The sequence below is a fragment of the Phocoena phocoena genome, chromosome 2 (genome assembly GCF_963924675.1).
Source record: "Phocoena phocoena chromosome 2, mPhoPho1.1, whole genome shotgun sequence".
NCBI lineage: Eukaryota > Metazoa > Chordata > Mammalia > Artiodactyla > Phocoenidae > Phocoena > Phocoena phocoena.
In genome coordinates this window covers 76,770,675-76,789,311 of record NC_089220.1, presented here as the reverse complement: position 1 = coordinate 76,789,311, position 18,637 = coordinate 76,770,675, and the positions used below count along the sequence as shown (strand labels likewise).

The 18,637-nt window shown below is 42.1% G+C and overlaps 1 protein-coding gene across 1 annotated transcript in view; it reads right to left on the bottom strand.

Annotated features, from left to right (window-relative positions):
• AVEN (apoptosis and caspase activation inhibitor) overlaps positions 1-18,637 on the bottom strand; it is a 190,627-nt gene that overhangs the window by 4,533 nt on the left and 167,457 nt on the right. Inside the window, exon 3 of the mRNA XM_065872873.1 lies at positions 5,569-5,639. Coding sequence (XP_065728945.1) covers positions 5,569-5,639 — 71 coding nt within the window. The remainder of the gene's footprint in view (positions 1-5,568; positions 5,640-18,637) is intronic.

Below are 18,637 nucleotides of genomic sequence, written 5' to 3'. Positions count from 1 at the left end.
GATCATAAATCACACTTGAGATGGTTCTAATTTCTACCATCTCTGCATTAAGATAAGCAAAACCAAAAGCACCTTCCTGAGCCACGGCTCAGGCTGCCAGAGCAGCAGCAGGGTGGTGATCACCTCACATCAAGGCTGCACGGAAACCTGGAACCTGCGGATGCTCTTGGAATTACTGAAAAAAATTCAAAGCACTTAATGCAATCTAACTGGACATCTCCCCCCAGATTCAGATGGCTGGCCTTCAGGAGAGCAGGGAAGAGCTGTCTCAGCAGTCAGATGGGGAGGACAGTCACAGCCAAAGAAGCCCATGGGGTATACGCTTAACTGGACATCTCCCTCAGATTCAGATGGCTGGCCTTCAGGAGAGCAGGGAAGAGCTGTCTCAGCAGTCTGATGGGGAGGACAGTCACAGCCAAAGAAGCCCATGAGGCATACGCTTCTCTCTCTTCCAACCAGAAAGCAGAGGATGGAAATTTACCCTCCAGCTGGTAGCACTCTGCGTGAGGCCAACACTATAAGTCCCTTGAACTCCCTTCCCGTGCACAGACGCAAAATCCCATCTAGGCAATGCCCTCGCAAATTGACCATGTCTGAGAAAACGTTCCAGGCTATCGCATGACCCCTAACGGCTGTTTCTAGGTGCCCCGGCCACCCAAGAGAAGGAAAAACTAAAAGGTGGCTGCCACATTAGAGGCAGACACCACGGACCACCTTGTCTACCAAGGACTATCACAGACCCAGGTAGAACCATGACTTACGCTGCAATCACTGATTTCAAGTTAGAGAACAACACCCAGGGGTCATGGAGTCTAATCTCCCTTCCACTGTAAGGATGCCTTGGGTAGATGAGTTTATAATGACTGGAGGTGGGGAGTCGTTCCTGGTGCTCTCAAGTAGAGCGCCAACACTAAATGCAGACCCACTCAAACCCCTGAGCCTCACAACAGCAGTACACAGGGGTCAAAAGAAGCAATACAGCTTTTCAACTGCCCTTCTGAAAGTTTCCGGAGATGGCTAGCTCTAAGGTAAGCAAGGTTGGCAGCAGCAGGTGTGGCCCCTCACCCTGGAAAAAAAGGAACTTACATCTAAAACCATAGAGTATTTAGGGAGCAGGAGAGTGGGAAATGCACTACATGTGCAGGCCTTGCCTCAGTCCTGCACTCAGCACATCAAGTGTTTGATCAAGACCAGGACGGCCAGTCTTTGTTTCGAAGTGTGGAGAAGACCTCTCAAACCACTAGAAAAGTGGGATCCTGAATGCTTAACCCACGAGTAAGTCACCACATTACAAACTGGAAATCTCACCCTTCCCACTGCCAAGGTGTCTGCAGAGTCACCCGGGTAGACCCCCTGCTTTCAGCCTATAAAAGAGCAAGAACTTTCCGTCCACAATGCCTGCCAACCATTCACATGCTGCTGTCTCAGCTCTCTGGAGAAGGCCCACTGAGACATGCAGGGGTCCAGCTAGAAGTGCCCAAACTTCCTCCCCCCTTTTGCATCATGTGTGACACGGCTACAAGGTATATCGTTAACAATGAAAAGTCCGTGAGATCCAGGGAATGGCCAGGCTGTGCTTATGTGCTGAGTCCCAAGTGATGGACCTCCAGCTGCTGGAGTGTCTCCTTTCCCCACGTCTCCAATTCCCACCCACCATCCAAGGCCCAGGTGATAGGGCACCGCCTCCATGAGGACCTCAAGACACTTCAGCCCAGCACAGTGATTTCTCCTCGTCTCCCTGCAGCAGTCCTAGAGCCTAGAACCTACCATCAAACACCACCGTGTAAGAAGACTTCCCCTTTTTTGTCACCAGTTTGTCCGCTAAAGGGCTACAGCTGAAGGCCTTAGATATAAAGGGAGCTGAAGTGAATTGCTTGTAATAGTAAAGTGTGAATTTGAAAATAGATTTAATTGGAATAACCACCATGAATTAGCTTTTTTGCTCCATGTTGTAAATAACTGGTGGGTCATCTCTGCCCGGACAGCCCCATCCCCACATCCACCTGGCCAACGCTGACAGTCACTCACAGTTGGAGCACGCAGCCTGGCCACCCCAGCGCCTCCTCTCCTGCAGACTCGGAGGCTGGGGGCAGGAGGCCAGCCTTGACTGTTTGAACAAAGTCCCTCCAACCCCACTTCTCTGCCATCAGTGTGCGCACAGACTCGGTGGTGAGAATCTATTCCTGAAGGTTCCTCCCTGTCCAGGAAGCCAATCAGACTCCGAGTCTCAGTGTCTGTGTAAAGGTACACCATTTGGTGAGGAAGGAACCTACTAGAAACTACACTTACAGCCTCTGATCAGACCATTGCACCTTCCTCGAGAGCTCCAGCACTCACTGTGCACATTCATTTGGGTACTCAGGGACCACGGGGACACTTTACAGTGGAAGTGCCCAGATCAGGCGACACTTTAGAGAAAGCTGGGGCGCTTTCCATGTACAGAGCATCAGGCCTCATTCAGAACTGCGCTCTCAGGGGTGGGCCTGAGTGTTCCCTTAAGAGCCACGCACTCAGGAACCACGGCGGGCCACCCACTGCTCAGTGGTTGCTCGAGGAAGCTCTACTGACTAAATAAGTCACTAGTCAACACAACTGAAAAATGGAATGAAAGAAAAAGCTTCAGATGATTTTCAAAAAATAATGGACCTAATTTTTTCACCCTCAGCTCTCCTCCCACCCATTCCCTCCTCACATGTCCCCACACTGTCCAAAGGACAGGTCTGAAAACGCCATTCATGGACTGAAGGGACCAACTCCCCTGCGGTAATGGGGCCAACACGGCTGAAGCAGGGACCCTGACTGCCAGGCCACCTTCCCCTCACCCTGCATGTGAGCCACAGAGACACAAAGGCAAGTCACAGGGACAGCACTGGGCCCTCTCCCATCAGGGTGCCCTTTGGGGCCTCCGCCAGGACCCACTGGCAAACTCTTCACTGCTTCATGTCACTGGCTGTGCTGGGGACAGAGAAGCACAAGAGGAACAACTGATAGATAGACAGGTAGATAGACAGATTCTTCTCTTCTTTTTCTCTCTCAAGTAAGCAAAAATAAAGAGAACCGAGTGAGGAGAGATGTGGGACACAAAACAGTGCCGGCGGCGAAGTGATGGATGCAGTTTGGGATGTGTCCTACTAATACCTCAACTCAAGATGCTCACAATCAAGCTTGCCTTCTCTCGCTCCATCGATCAGCACTGCTCACCTCATCAGCGTGCTGGGAAGCTTAGCGCCCCTGCGAATCTTTCTTGTCCTCATGTCTCACGTCTGGCCCGTGACGCAATCTACCACGTCCTCCAGTCCCATCTGCCAGTGAACCGTCTTCCCTCTCACGGCCCATGCTGTCGGCCCACGTCCCCTCCAGTTCACCCAACGTAATATCCTCCTACCTGCTCTCCCAGCCTCCAGCCTCTGACCTCGTCAGTCCCTCCTTCCCAATATTGCGGAGGTCCAGTCTAGCCATTTCCATTGTCTTGCTAAACAGTAATAAGTAACAGTAGTAATAAGAGCTAATTTTGAGTGTTTCCTCTGTGTCAGGAACTGCACAGAAGGACTTTTATTTATAATCTAATATAATCCTCATGACAACTCTGAGTTACATTTTATTATTAGTTCCATTTTCCAGATGAGAACTAGTATTTACGCTCAGGTTTGCATCTCTGAAGTCTATGCTCTGACCCACAGGCTAAACTGCCCCTAGATAAAAATGAAGACCAGGGCTTCCCTGGTGGCGCAGTGGTTGAGAGTCCGCCTGCCGATGCAGGGGACACGGGTTCGTGTCCCGGTCTGGGAAGATCCCACATGCCACAGAGCGTCTGGGCCCGTGAGCCATGGCCGCTGAGCCTGCGCGTCTGGAGCCTGTGCTCCGCAACGGGAGAGGCCACAACAGTGAGAGACCTGCGTACCGCAAAAAAAAAAAAGACCAAACCAACCACTGGTACTAAGTGGCCCAGACCCACCCTGGAAGCCGCCTCTTCTGAGAATCCACACTCCAGCTACACTCCAGCTATGCTCCCGACTCTGAGCACAGCCTGGTCTTTCAGATCTCATCATTCTCCTGTTGTTCCCCAGACAGAACCTACCAGAACATACTCATCCACCAAGCCCATTCAAATGATCTTTGTCCCATGCTCCTACTCTCAATCACTTCCAGCCCAAAGAAGCTTTCTCCCACAGTATTATGTTCATTCATTTATTATACCACTTATTTTATGTTGCATTCTTTTTCATTTATCATGTAAATATTTACCAACCATCTAGTATGTGTCAGCCACTGTGCTAAGGTAAGGGACCTAGGGCGATGAACAAGCATGGTCTCTGTCTCATTCATCTTCCAATAAGCTACATCTAATAAAATATCTAATAAAGAACATGTGTTTTGATAAATAAAGAACCTTAGAATTATTTGAAACTCTCAGGGTAACAAAATGTTCTCTGACAGCCAACATGGTGCAAAGGAGTTGAAATGGGAGTTGTTTGGCTTTCACTGAATTCCTCCATGATCTGCGTTCGTCTGTTTACAACTTGTGCTACAATTCTAAACCATACTCAGGTACATGCCCCAACAGACCCAAGCAAAAACAAATATTTTTAATTCCCAAATTTTTCTATATTATAAAACATACTCTTTGTACAGGAACAGGAAGTCATTTTACAAATCACTTCCCTCCCCTCTGTCTTTAAGTCAATGTCTGTCCCAAACAACTGAACGTGAAGCCAGCCCACCTGGGGGTGTGAGCCACCTACTGTGTGCGTACTGAGCTGACAGCGGAATGGGGAGGAAGGTCCCGCCCTTTATCCATCAGGTCTGCTGCCCGGTCTCCTGTCTGAAGCTGTGGGCAGACTGTCTGATCACTGTATCAGATAGTATGCTCCAGCCCCGGAGTCGGAAGCAAATGCCACGCCAGCACTTACTCATCCTCTGTGCATTTTAAAAAGGGTGAGAATACCTGTCGTCTCTCGTACGGAAAGGTTCAGTGAAATCCTGCCTGGAGAATCATCAAAACTCCTTGGGAGGAAAATATGGCAGAAGTACAAAGCAAATAAAGTGTGTGGGTGTTATGGATTCACTGAAAGACTTCTATGATACTTGTTCTTATTTTATAGTTTTATTCTCCTAATCATAGAAGAAGAGTTATTTAAAACTATAAAGTTAAGGATTTTCTTACCTAACACCAAAACAGTGTGGGAGAAATAAATTAATTCTCAAGCCTTAGATGAATTTTCACAGAAAGGGAAAAGAAGGAAGGCCAAATGGCAAGGTAATCCACTCAAAATCGTGACTATAAACTTTCAGCCCTACAACCCAGTCTATATGAACTATAGTCATATATGAGCTATATAAGTAGTTCACATAGATGGCCAGGTATAAAGGTCAACTCCGGCTCCAAGAGCCTGTATAATTTAAGCTCCCTGAAAACTTTCTGAGCAATTTAGGTCACTGAGGCTGAACTGTACATGAATGACTAGACTCTCCTCTATGTGAAGTCTCCATCGCAACAACAACGTGAAAGGTGCTGGTCTCCAGCCTTGAGAAGAGCCAATCCACACTGCAGACAGCGCTTCACCTTACCTGTTTGGGGCAGGAAGCTTCACTATCCCACTCTTTCTCCTCGGCAAACCGGAACTGTGAGAAGGAGTCCCCTGGGAATAGAAAAACCATACGATTTTATGTCAAAGCTAAAAGGAAAACACTCAGTTCTCTCAATTTCCCTTTGGAAGTAAAAGTGCTGTTTCTGAAGAGCTGACCATCCCAAACTCAGTGATATCATTCAACAGAAGGTCCTGGCTTCCGCATCTTTCCACATCATCTGTGCATAGTGGGTACTTGAAAATACTATTGGCAAGTGTATTCATTGCTTCATTCAACTCTCAATAAGCCACCATCCTACAGGCTTCTTGAGAGACAACTGAACAGTCCAGGCCTGCAGACATGGCCATCTCCCCATATTTAGCATATTTTCATCTCATCTGCTTAATATATGCAAGGAAACTTACATTTATGATGTTGGGGGTGGGCATAAGCAGAAAAGGAAGGAGAAAAGCAGAACTGAAGGAAAGCAGTTCTCAACTGATCCACAATATGACAGACTTAAAATATCTCTTTGAGGCGAGGTTACCAATCTGAACCATCTCTCTAAAAATCACCTGGCTAGAATGTCAGATACAAAATGAAACTCAAAGAATGTGCATCAGGTTAGCTAATGTGAATCGTGGTGCACTGCTCTGAGCTCTTGGAATAAAGGAAAATGAATCAAGACAAACAAGCTTGACGGATGATTCCGTACAGCGAGCTTTGACACAAAGCTTATTTTGTACATATGTACTTATCTGGTTATTTGCATTAAGAATAGCCAATTTATAAAGAATTACTTTTCCACCTAGCTTTCAGGATCCTCCAGAATGTGATCCTACCTCATTGACCCACATTTGCTTCCTATTTCTTGACTTCCTGCTCCCGAGAGCCGCTTTTCACATTCTGAACATACTTCATTTTCTACCCTATCCTCATTTCTTTTTTAATCCTTCTCCCTTGTCTGGAAGGCCCACACACTTCTACCCATTCATATCCTATTTATACTTTAAGACTCAGGTACAGGCCCACTTTCTCCTCCTATGATATCTCTCAGGTTATTTAACCATAGAATCCATTCTTTACTTCTAACTTAAAAGAAGGGGGAAAAGAACTGAAGAATCCTGAATTAAAGAGACAAAGACAAAATCAGAATCTACACCATACCCCCAGCATTTCCAAAACACATGGATCATAACATTTTAACACTTGACAAGATCAAATTCTAGGTAAAAAAGACCAAGAACATCACTCTTTATCATGAGAAAGGGTAAAATCACTACCATTAGTCATTGGCAAATCAACCTTGATCCCTCAAAAATTATGATATAAAGAACCTGAGTAATATAATTAATAATGTCTTATCTGTGCATGTGGATGTATAAGTGTATTGTGATTATATGTGGGTAGTTTATAAATATTTGTGCAATATTAACATTTTAAAAGGACAATAGAAAGGCTACAAAAAACCTTTCAAAAAATCCTAAAATGTAGCAGTTAGACAAACCATATTTGCTGGTGATAAACATTTGTAGCACATATAGGCAAAGAGCCTGTCTCTTACATACAAAGAGAGCTTTTGCAAATCAACCAGAACAAAACCACCTAGTAGGAAAACAGGAAAAGGGGTGAGAATAAGAAAGGAAGTAAGGATCAAGGAGGAATAGGACAGCTTTACAAAGTCTGAGGCAAAGCAGTGAATCAGCTCAATCTCTGATTCTGACTAAAAGAAGCAAAAGTTAATCCTTTGTGGAGGAAAATGACATTATCAATAACCTAGAATTATCTCTACTATATTTTATACACAGTATCCAAAATTCAGGTGTATCAGGAGATGAGACCAAGATGACAGAAAACTAAGAGAGAGGGGAAAACAAACAAACAAAACCCAATCAAAAAATGGACAGAAGACCTAAATAGACATTTCTCCAAAGAAGACACACAGATGGCCAAAAAGCACATGAAAAGACGCTCAACATTGCTAATTATTAGAGAAATGCAAATCAAAACCACAATGAGATATCACCTCACACCAGTCAGAATGGCCATCATCAAAATGTCTATAAACAATAAATGCTGGAGGGGGTGTGGAGAAAAGGAAACCCTCCCACCCTGTTGGTGGGAACGTAACTTGGTGCAGCCACTACAGAGAACAGTATGGAGGTTCCTTAAAAATCTAAGAATAGAATTACCATATAACCCAGCAATCCCACTACTGGGCATAAACCCAGAGAAAACCATAATTCAAAAACCATAATTCAAAAAGACACATGGCGGGCTTCCCTGGTGGTGCAGTGGTTGGGAGTCCGCCTGCCGATGCAGGGGTCACGGGTTCGTGCCCCGGTCAGGGAAGATCCCACGTGCCGCGGAGCAGCTGGGCCCGTGAGCGATGGCCGCTAAGCCTGCGCGTCCGGAGCCTGTGCTCCGCAACGGGAGAGGCCACAACAGTGAGAGGCCCGCGTATCACAAAAAAAAAAAAAAAAAAAAGACACATAGTGCCCCAATATTCATTGCAGCACTATTTACAATAGCCAGGACATGGAAGTAACCTAAATGTCCATCAACAGAGGAATGGATAGAGAAGATGTGGCACATATATACAATGGAATAATAGCCATAAAAAGGAACAAAACTGGGTCATAGAGAGGTGGATGTGCCTAGAGACTGTCATACAGAGCAAAGTCAGAAAGAAAAATAAATATCGTATATTAACGCATGTATGTGGAATCTAGAAAAATGGTATAAATGATCTTATCTGCAAAGCAGAAACAGAGACACAGACTTAGAGAACAAACATGGATATCAAGAGTGGGGGTGGGATGAACTGGGAGATTGGGATTGACGTATATACACTATTGATACTGTGTATAAAATAGATAACTAATGAGAATCTACCGTATAGCTCAGGGAACTCTACTCAATGCTCTGTGGTCATCTAAATGGGAAGGAAATCCAAAAAAGAGGGGATATACGTATATGTATAGCTGATTCACTTTTCCTTACAGTAGAAATTAACATAACATTGTAAAGCAACTATACTCCAATAAAAATTAATTAAAAAAAAAAAACTAAAAATAGAGTTGCCATATGATCCAGCAATCCCACTCCTGGGCATATATCCAGAGAAAACCATAATTCAAAAAGATACATGCACCCCAATGTTCACTGCAGCGCTGTTTACAACAGCCAAGACATGGAGGCCCTAAGGTCCAGTGACAGATGAATGGATAAAGAAGATGTAGTACATATATACAATGGAATATTACTCAGCCATTAGAAAGAATGAAATATGCCATTTGCAGCAACATGGATGGACCTAGAGATTATCATACTAAGTGAAGTCAGACAGAGAAAGACAAATATTATATGATATTGCTTATATGCAGAATCTAAAAAAAAATGATACAAATGAACTTATTTACAAAACAGAAACAGACTCACAGACTTAGAAAACAAACTTATGGTTACCAAAGGGTCGAGGGTTGGGGGGAGGGATAAACTGGGAGTTTGGGATTGACACATAAACACTACTATATTAAAAATAGATAACTAACAAGGACCTACCTACACAGGGAACTCTGCTCAATATTCTGTAATAACCTAAATGGGAAAAGAATTTGAAAAAGGATATATATATATATATATATGTATGTATAAGTGAATCACTTTGCTGTACATCTGAAAATAACACAACATTGTAAATCAACTGTAGTCCAATATAAAATAAATTTTTAAAAAAAGAGACAATAGAAAAAAATCGTTATCAGACCCAGATCTTATGATTTGCAATGTAAATTTTTCAAAAATAGGAAAAACTATACAATCACAATGACATCCATGAAGTCATTTTTTTTTCCTTTTCCATTATGGTTTATTACAGGATATTGAATATAGTTCCCTGTGCTATACAGCAGGACCTTGTTGTTTATCTATTTTGTATATATCATTGTTTGTATCTGCTAATCCCAAACTCCTAATTTATCCCTCCCCCACCCCCTTGCCCTTTGATAACCATAAGTTTGTTTTCTTTTTGTTTGTTGGTTTTTTTTTTTTTTTTTTTTTTTTTTTGCGGTACGCGGGCCTCTCACTGTTGTGGCCTCTCCCGTTGCGGAGCACAGGCTCCGGACGCGCAGGCTCAATGGCCATGGCTCAGGGGCCCAGCCACTCCACGGCATGTGGGATCTTCCCGGACCGGGGCACGAACCCGTGTCCCCTGCATCGGCAGGCAGACTCTCAACCACTGCGCCACCAGGGAAGCCCCTGTTTGTTGGTTTTTATAAATTTATTTATTTTTGGCTGTGCTGGGTCTTCGTTTCTGTGCACGCGCCTTCTCTAGTTGCAGCCAGCGGGGGCTACTCTTCGTTGTGGTGCACAGGCTTCTCATTGCGGTGGCTTTTCTTGTTGCAGAGCACGGGCTCTAGGCACGCGGGCTTCAGTAGTTGCAGCACGTGGGCTCAGTAGTTGTGGCTCGCGGGCTCTAGAGCACAGGCTCAGTATTTGTGGCGCAAAGGCTTAGCTGATCCACAGCATGTGGGATCTTCCCAGACCAGGGATCAAACCTGTGTCCCCTGCATTGGCAGGCAGATTCTTATCCACTGCGTCACCAGGGAAGTCCCCATAAGTTTGTTTTCTATGTCTGTGAATGTTTCTGTTTTATAAATGAATTCATCTGTATCATATTTTAGATTCCACATAAGTGATATCATATGGTAACTGTCTTTCTCTTTCTGACCATGAAGTCATTCTTGATTGATACAAAATAAAGTATTCACATAAAAAATTCAAAGAAAAGAAGAAAATGTTTGAGAAAAATAAGGTACTTTAAGCACATTTTGTTTATAGTAGTCAAACTCCAAAACAACACAATTTTAAAATCTTAATAAAGTACACAGAGGCTAATTTTGAAAAATAAGCTGGTCAAATGACTATTAAAGAAAGCCAACCTCTCTAATCCTCTCATTGAAGATGAAAGTGTGTCCAGACTTGTCAAAATTATGACTCCTAGAATCAAGAGTACTTCTGGAAAACATGTTACCAAAATTCTCTTCTTATACTGAGACATGTACAGAACAATGGTGGTATTAGTAAACATGCTACTCCTGTATCTTGTACATCAGACATTTGGACGTGCAGGAACAATTGGAGACTTCCATTAAATAAGACAGTGTGGTGCATTCACAATGCATTCAATTCTGCTCCTGCTTTATTCTCTGGCTGAGAGAGTTCCTGTCTCTCCCACTAACAGAATGAACCAGAATGAAGAAGTATAGAATGGAACCCAGTGAAGAACAGGGAAAGCCAACTATTGTTGACAATGGAACAAACATGGTGAAATGTGTCTTGCAAGTCATAAGCATTCAAAGTTTTGGTCACACTCACCAGCTGTGTGTTCAGCAAGTAATTACAGCACAGTGTAATGAACAGAACCAGAAAGCATAAAAGGAGTATAACACTTTCCTCCTCCTCCTTCAGCCAAAGACTCATTTCATGATGTATAAGAGGCTGTGTACTTATACCATATCCTCAAACAAGATGGAGAAGAGCTAGTACCTATTACATAGGCTGCTTGAACAACAACAAAATCCCATAATATTCTACTTTGCAGATAAGAATACAAAAATAGCAGGCCTGCTAAATCCAATGATTATTTATTAAGAAGTAATTTATTCATTAGAATCTGCTTTAAAAAAGGGGGGAGGATGTGAACAAAACTGATGTACCTGGAGAGTTCACATTTTTCCTACATAATAAAAAGTCCCATGTCATTCTATTCCAACAAAGCTGAAGTTGGTGTACACGCAGTGAAAGCTGAGATACAGGAGATACTGAAACAATTCTGTGTATCTTGAAAGTCAACAACATTGCTCTACTGCCACATTTCTGGAGCCAAAATTAATGATGGATTTTTTTCAATCAACTAATTGTATAAAGCAGCAAAAATATCAGAAAGTTAGATATATGTGATCTTAAGCATGCTTCTGAAAATAATCAGAAAGAATGTTTCGAGCAGTGCACAATGTACATGAAGAGATGTTCAACATCGCTAATTATTAGAGAAATGCAAGTCAAAACTACAATGAGGTATCACCTGACACCAGTCAGATTGGCCATGATTTAAAAGTCTACAAATAATAAATGCTGGAGAGGGTGTGGAGAAAAGGGAACCCTCCTACACTGTTGGTGGGAATGTAACTTGGTACAGCCACTATGGAGAGCAGTATGGAGGTTCCTTACAAAACTAAAAGTAGAATTGCCATATGATCCAGTAGTCCCACTCCTCGGCATACAACTGGAGGAAACTCTAATTCAAAAAGATACGTACACCTCAATGTTCACAGCAGCACTATGTACAATAGCCAAGACATGGAAGCAACCTAAATGTCCATTGACAGATAAATGGATAAAGACGATGTGGTGTGTGTGTGTGTGTGTGTGTGTGTGTACACACACACACACACACACACACACACACACACACATATATATACACAATGGAATATTACTCAGCCATAAAAAAGAATGAAATAATGTCATTTGCAGCAACATGGATGAACCTAGAGATGATCATACTAAGTGAAGTAAGTCAGACAGAGAAAGACAAATACCATATGATATCACTTATATGTGGACTCTTAAAAAAATTGATACAAATAAACTTATTTACAAAACAGAAACAGACTCAGACATAGCGAACAGACTTGTGGTTACCAAAGAGGAAAGGCTGGGGGAGGATAAATTAGGAGTTTGGGATTCGCAGATACAAACTATTATATATAAAATACACAACAAGGTCCTATTGCATAGCGCAGGGAACTATATTCAACATCTTGTAATACACCATAATGGAAAAGAATATGGGGGAAAAAAAGCAGTGCACAATGCTTCAATTTGGGGGATTCCTTCAATGAAACTCATGATCATCAAACAAATCTCCAAGTCTAGCAGTTAACGAGGAGATAAGTCTTCACCTAGTCTATTACCCAGTCTTTAACTAGTTACTCTTAGAGAGGACAAGTTTAATTGCGAGGGGCACCATTACCCTCGGCTATTCCGGCAGAACTAGCCAAAGAGTATGGTGCTCCTCTACCCACCTCAGCCAAGCTACCATCTATTTAGTATCACGAATGTGTAGGATGGTACAGTGACCGCAGGAACAATCTAACAGCAGACAGTGGTGAGCAATGAGAATGCCTGTATATTGTCAAAAGTAAATCTGGCCACTAATAACTTTTATAATAATATTTCAATAGTTTTGCTGAAATTTCAGATTTTTTTCCATGTATTCCAGCACATCCATTCTATGACAGAGATACTTAGCTTTAGCTTCAGCTGAATATGATTCAACACTTGACATTCTGGCCAAAATGTATATTTAATCTGCCTCCAATAGTGAATTACTAACATTCTATGAGGTCGTTTTAAAAATACAATAGTTTATGTAATGTACAGTATGGTGACTATAGTTAATAATACTGTACTGCATAACTGAAACTTGCTGAGAGTAGATCTTAAAAGTTCTTGGGCTACCCTGGTGGCACAGTGGTTAAGAATCCACCTGCCAATGCAGGGGACACGGGTTTGATCCCTGGCCCGGGAAGATCCCACATGCCGTGGAGCAACTAAGCCTGTGCGCCACAACTACTGAGCCTGCACTCCACAACTACTGAGCCCACGCACCACAACTACTGAAGCCCGCACACCTAGAGCCCGTGCTCTGCAACAAGAGAAGCCACCACAATGAGAAGCCCACGTAGCGCAACAAAGAGTAGCCCTGTAGCGCAACGAAGAGAGCCCTGTAGTGCAACGAAGAGTAGCCCCCGCTCACCCCAACTAGAGAAAGCCCGCGCACAGCAACGAAGACCCAACACAGCCAAAAATAAAAACAAATAAACAAAATTTTTTTAAAAAAGATGTGTGCTTTATTAAATAAGAAAGTTCTCATCACAAGAAAAATAAAATTGTAACTATGTATGGTGATGGATGTTAACTAGACTTATCGTGGTGATCATTTTGCAATATATACAAATGTTGAATCATGATATTGTACACATGAAAATACTGTTATATATCAACTATACCTAAATTTTAAAAAATAATGTAGTTTTATATGTACTGACAAATGGAAAGATGCCCATTATCTCAACTGTTACATGAAAAAAATCAAGTTTTAATACAGTATGAATAAGATATATATATACACACACACATATATACACATACACACCAATGCACATACTATATATACACATATATGTGTGTATATATCACAAAAATATTAATATATGCATAGATATAAGTGGAGATCATTAGATAGCTATTTTAAGAATGATTCTCTTTCAGAGGGCGGGATTGAAGGAGACTTCCTTTCTGCATAATACATTTTCCAGTTGAATTTTCCTTTGTAAACAACAAACACATGTTATTTTTGGAACTGAGCCAAACAGAAGTAAGGAAATCTAGAAACAAAGCTGAAACTTCTTAAGGGCAAAGACCATCTCAGAATGCCTTGAAGACAAAACATCCATAGATCTCAAAAGATGGAACACCAGATGTCATTCATTCTAACCCTCACTTTATAGAACAGTAAAGAGCCTTAGGTCAGGACAGACTCAATGGCCTGACCAGCCAGTTAATGGCTGGACACCAAGACCTCTTGGCTCCCAACATTCATTATTATACCTATAACTAACAAAGCTCTTTCCACTATTTCCACTAGGCTTCTCAGCCATCTGAGTTCCCTAGGACAATACAGATACTTAATAAATATTTTATGACATCTGATATACTACTATTTGACATGCTGACAATGTCTGAAGATTTGAAAATCCAAAAACAAAGAATTCCTCATTTTAGGAAAGGAATCATTTCAGGGATTCCTTTAAATAAGTACTTTTAAAAAATAAGAGTGTTTTCATAGCCCTCTAAGTATTCTAATAGGGATAGCGTCAGAGAAATAAAGGCGATACACCAACTGTCGCTGTGTGGATGATACCCAGGATTCTCACTCTGCCTAATTTCTCAAAACTAGTCTAACACAAGTCTCAGGATCAGTGACAAAGTGGACACTAAACTTGCTAGAATTCCAAAATACCAACATACTATCAAAAAACTTACACTTGAGTCATAAGTAAGACAGCTTTGAATTTTAGGCTTACTCCTTCAGCCACATCAACAAAAAAGAGCTTCCAGCCAAATAAAAGAACGTAACCATAAAGCTCTTCAGTGGAAGTTCAGGTGGGATGACAAGGAACAATCTTTATCTGGGCAAAGAAACCTGCAAAGACTTTTGGTTTCAACAATACAGATCAGATGTATACAAAGAGTGAGTACGAAAGATGGAAAATGTACCCAAGCCTAAAACTACCCAGTTCCAATGATTTGGGAGTGGCAATTCCCATAACTGACATCTGTCCTAGGTATTTGGATCTTTTCCTTATAAAACTGGCCCAGACCGTTGTGGTACGTCCTTTCGGAAACCAGCTCTAGAAAGCAAGAGGAATGTAGCACTATTTCTGGATGAGTACTTCATTTTAAGCTCCATTTTCCTGGCTCTTCTTTATCATGATCACCTTCCTTTAAATCCTCCACAGCCCTTAGAATATGCCCTTAACCAGGACACCATGTCTATGGGAAATCACAACTTTATAGGTTGACAGGTTCACAATCTTCATAGAAAGACACTGTGTCTCAATGGTCAACACCACGGCTGCTATAGAAAATGAAACCTACCCTTTCTTCTCTCTGAATTTCTCTAGCTCATCTATGGGACATGGCATATTTGGAAGGTCCAGGTAGATCCTAAGTCCATAGGCTGACACAGATCAATCCAGAGACAATCTACAGTTCAGCCCACAGGATATAAAAAGTCCTTACTACCCCCCGCTTTCTAGCTTCTACGGATGAGCCTTTCTAGATGCAGATGTCAAGCACTTCAATATTTACCCTAAAACAAAGCAACAGCTGACATTTTGGTCTTTGTGAGGAAGATCATACAAGCCATGATGAATTTAAAAAGTTAGGTTGAGCCAAAAGAACATGAGAGGTAAGAAAATTCTCTCCTGCTAAACAGTGACCTATAATTAGCTTTCTCACCAGGTGTGCAGCCCCATGGCCCCTGAGCATCAAATATCCACATTGAGCATAATAGGATGTGCCTATCTTCCCAATACCCCTAAAAAGTGCTTCCCCATCTGCATGGATTATGTTAAAGGAAAAGCCAAATATACTCAGGTACCATAGAAGGGTTCTAGGCTTTATGAGTGAAGGAAGATGCTGACATTCTGGAATTTAGAATCTAACTTGTTTTCCCCAAAATAGTTGGCAAATATTCTGTGTTAACCCTGTACTACAGTAGACAATCTAGTAAAATTTCTCAGATCAATGGTTTTCAGAAACAAGGCCAACATCAAACCCTGGCACAGAACTCCAAGACGACAGCAAATTTTTAGACAAGGCTGAATAAATAATATAAAGATGAATCCTCAACACTCATGGTGTATATTTCCTCAAAAAATATTTAGTCCACCTAACAGCTTGTTTTTTATTTATAACCTATCTGACACCCAAAATGTTGACTCTGTCGGTTACTGCAGCTGATGGAACCATCATACATATCATCTAAGGTTCCAGGTCTAATACCTTAAGGAGTAGACTGCCCTTTAATCCCATCAGCAATCTTGCAAGGGCACACGATTCAATTCCAGAGGGAGTAAGTGAGAAAGAAAAATCAGATCAATGCCAAATCGTCATTATCTGGAAAACAGTCTGTATCAGTAGGATGCCATGCAGATTCAAACACACACTCGCACACACTTCAGTGCAGGGCAGAAAAAGCACAGTCCCACTAGGACAACGACACTCTCCAAAGGTCACTGCAAAACTCTCAGTAACTGGGGTCCCACAGTGGAGCCAAACTTTCCCTGAATTTCCTGGCCCACCATCCATTCCTCCTTACAATTTCATTTTCTTTCCTATACTGAGTACTTTTTTGAAAGTCAATTTAGCCCTATTACCACTTACATCTCTCAAACATGGTATTTTCTACCTTAATCTGCCCAAGTTTTCTTCTTGCAATTAAAAGTATTCCATCAAGGTGAATGTTAATAATTAAAATCCCCAAACACTAATCCCATGATGAAGCATACGGCTCAAAGCATGTCCTCAGAGAATACTGTGGGGTTTGTGAGAGAAAATGCCTGAAGCCCTTTCTATCAGGAATATGAGGTTGCTTTCAGTTTGTTGTTTACTGGCTAAATGTGTGCCAGAGACTCATATATTAAAGGGTTAAGAAGTCTTACCTATTCTCTTTGATTTGTCTCATTATTTTCTTACTATATGTTAGCTCAGTTCATTGAAATTATCTTTCTGATACTAATTCACATCTTCTTAGTATAAAATCCAAATTCATATACATACCTTTAGCTACTGACTGGCCTTTTCTCTCTCCTACTTCTACTCTCATTCGTAAGATTCCATAAAGTTTTTTTTTTAAATCACGTAAGAATTTACTGCTCACAAGCACAGTATTCTTTATAAAATCTCCAACTGGGCAGCTCCAGCAAGCACGAGTAATACCCAAACTGAAGACAGGAGACCATTAGTCAATATACTTTTTTTGAGGTCAACTCATGTAGGCAACATAAAACCTACTAAAGTTAGTTTTGATTAACTTCTTCATGTCCCAGATCCTTGCTTTTCTTTTTTAAAACTCTTAATTCTAGCTTTCAAGTACGCCTGCAATGAGTTTGGTAAGGCAACATCTCCCCAGAGGAAACTCATGAGCAGAGGCCTCAAGACAGAAGGAAGTTTGGCCATTGGAGGAGCAGAAGGCAAGCCAGTATGACTCGAGCACAGTGAAGGATGAAGAGGCAAGAAGAGAGTGAAGAGAAGGCTGGGTCACACTCTTTTTTTTTTTTTTTTTTTTTTTGCGGTACGCGGGCCTCTCACTGCTGTGGCCTCTCCCGTTGCGGGGCACAGGCTCCGGACGCGCAGGCTCAGCGGCCATGGCTCACGGGCCCAGCCACTCCGCGGCATGTGGGATCTTCCCGGACCAGGGTATGAACCCGCGTCCCCTGCATCGGCAGGCGGACTCTCAACCACTGCACCACCAGGGAAGCCCTGGGTCACATTCTTTATGTGACTCAGCATTCTCCAACCAGGGTTCAAGTTTCACTGTTTAACACTATATTCCACAATAATAAACAAGGTTAGTGAAACTCAACTAGTCGAGTTCTTACCTGTTAAACACATTTGACACGAGTACCCAAACACATACTAATTCTCAAGTGACAATTACCCTTACCATTTACACATTAAACAACACAAAATCATAAAAAAATAAAACAGCAGTGTCTGTCAAACTGTCACCTTCAAAACAGAGGGTGGCTACCTTATTGGGCCCCAAAGAACCTACTCTGCAGATAATTTTCTTCTAGTAAGAGATCTAACTGTGGACTGTGTACATTTAATAGGTATGAGAAGAACTGTTCTCATAGTTGACCCATGTAGTAGAGATGACTTTTAATGAGTCGATATGTAAACAGTTTTTTTTTAGATACCCAGAAACTTGTTCTGGGAGGAGCTAGGGCAGGTAAGAGTAGGCCTGATGGGTAACTCAGGTAAAGATGCTTTTCTTTTATCTGAACCACTGACTGCTTGACTTTCCGTTTTTAAAATCTGGAACTCCAATAAAGGAAAGGACTGTAACCTTGGAAACAAAACAAAAAAACAGAGGGTGGAAGATACAAAAGTTCTCTTTGCAAAGGGTAATGATTGTTCAAATTAACGTTACCATGGTTATACGCCATCTCCCCCAGCCATTCCTGAGAAGCAGACATGCAAATGTGACGCTAAGGAATTTGGGAAGCTACCCTAACTAGTGAGTTGCTCAGGAGAAAATCTGGTGGGGCCTCTACAAAGTTTGGGCACAGGAAAATCTCCGTGCCTAAGAACATGCCACTTTTCTAATATCCAGAGGCACTGATCTGGAAAGCTGACCTTCTCATTGGCAGTGACAGAAGGGAGAGGAAATGTAGGGAGAGAGAGAATGAAACGGGGGAGTTTACACCTC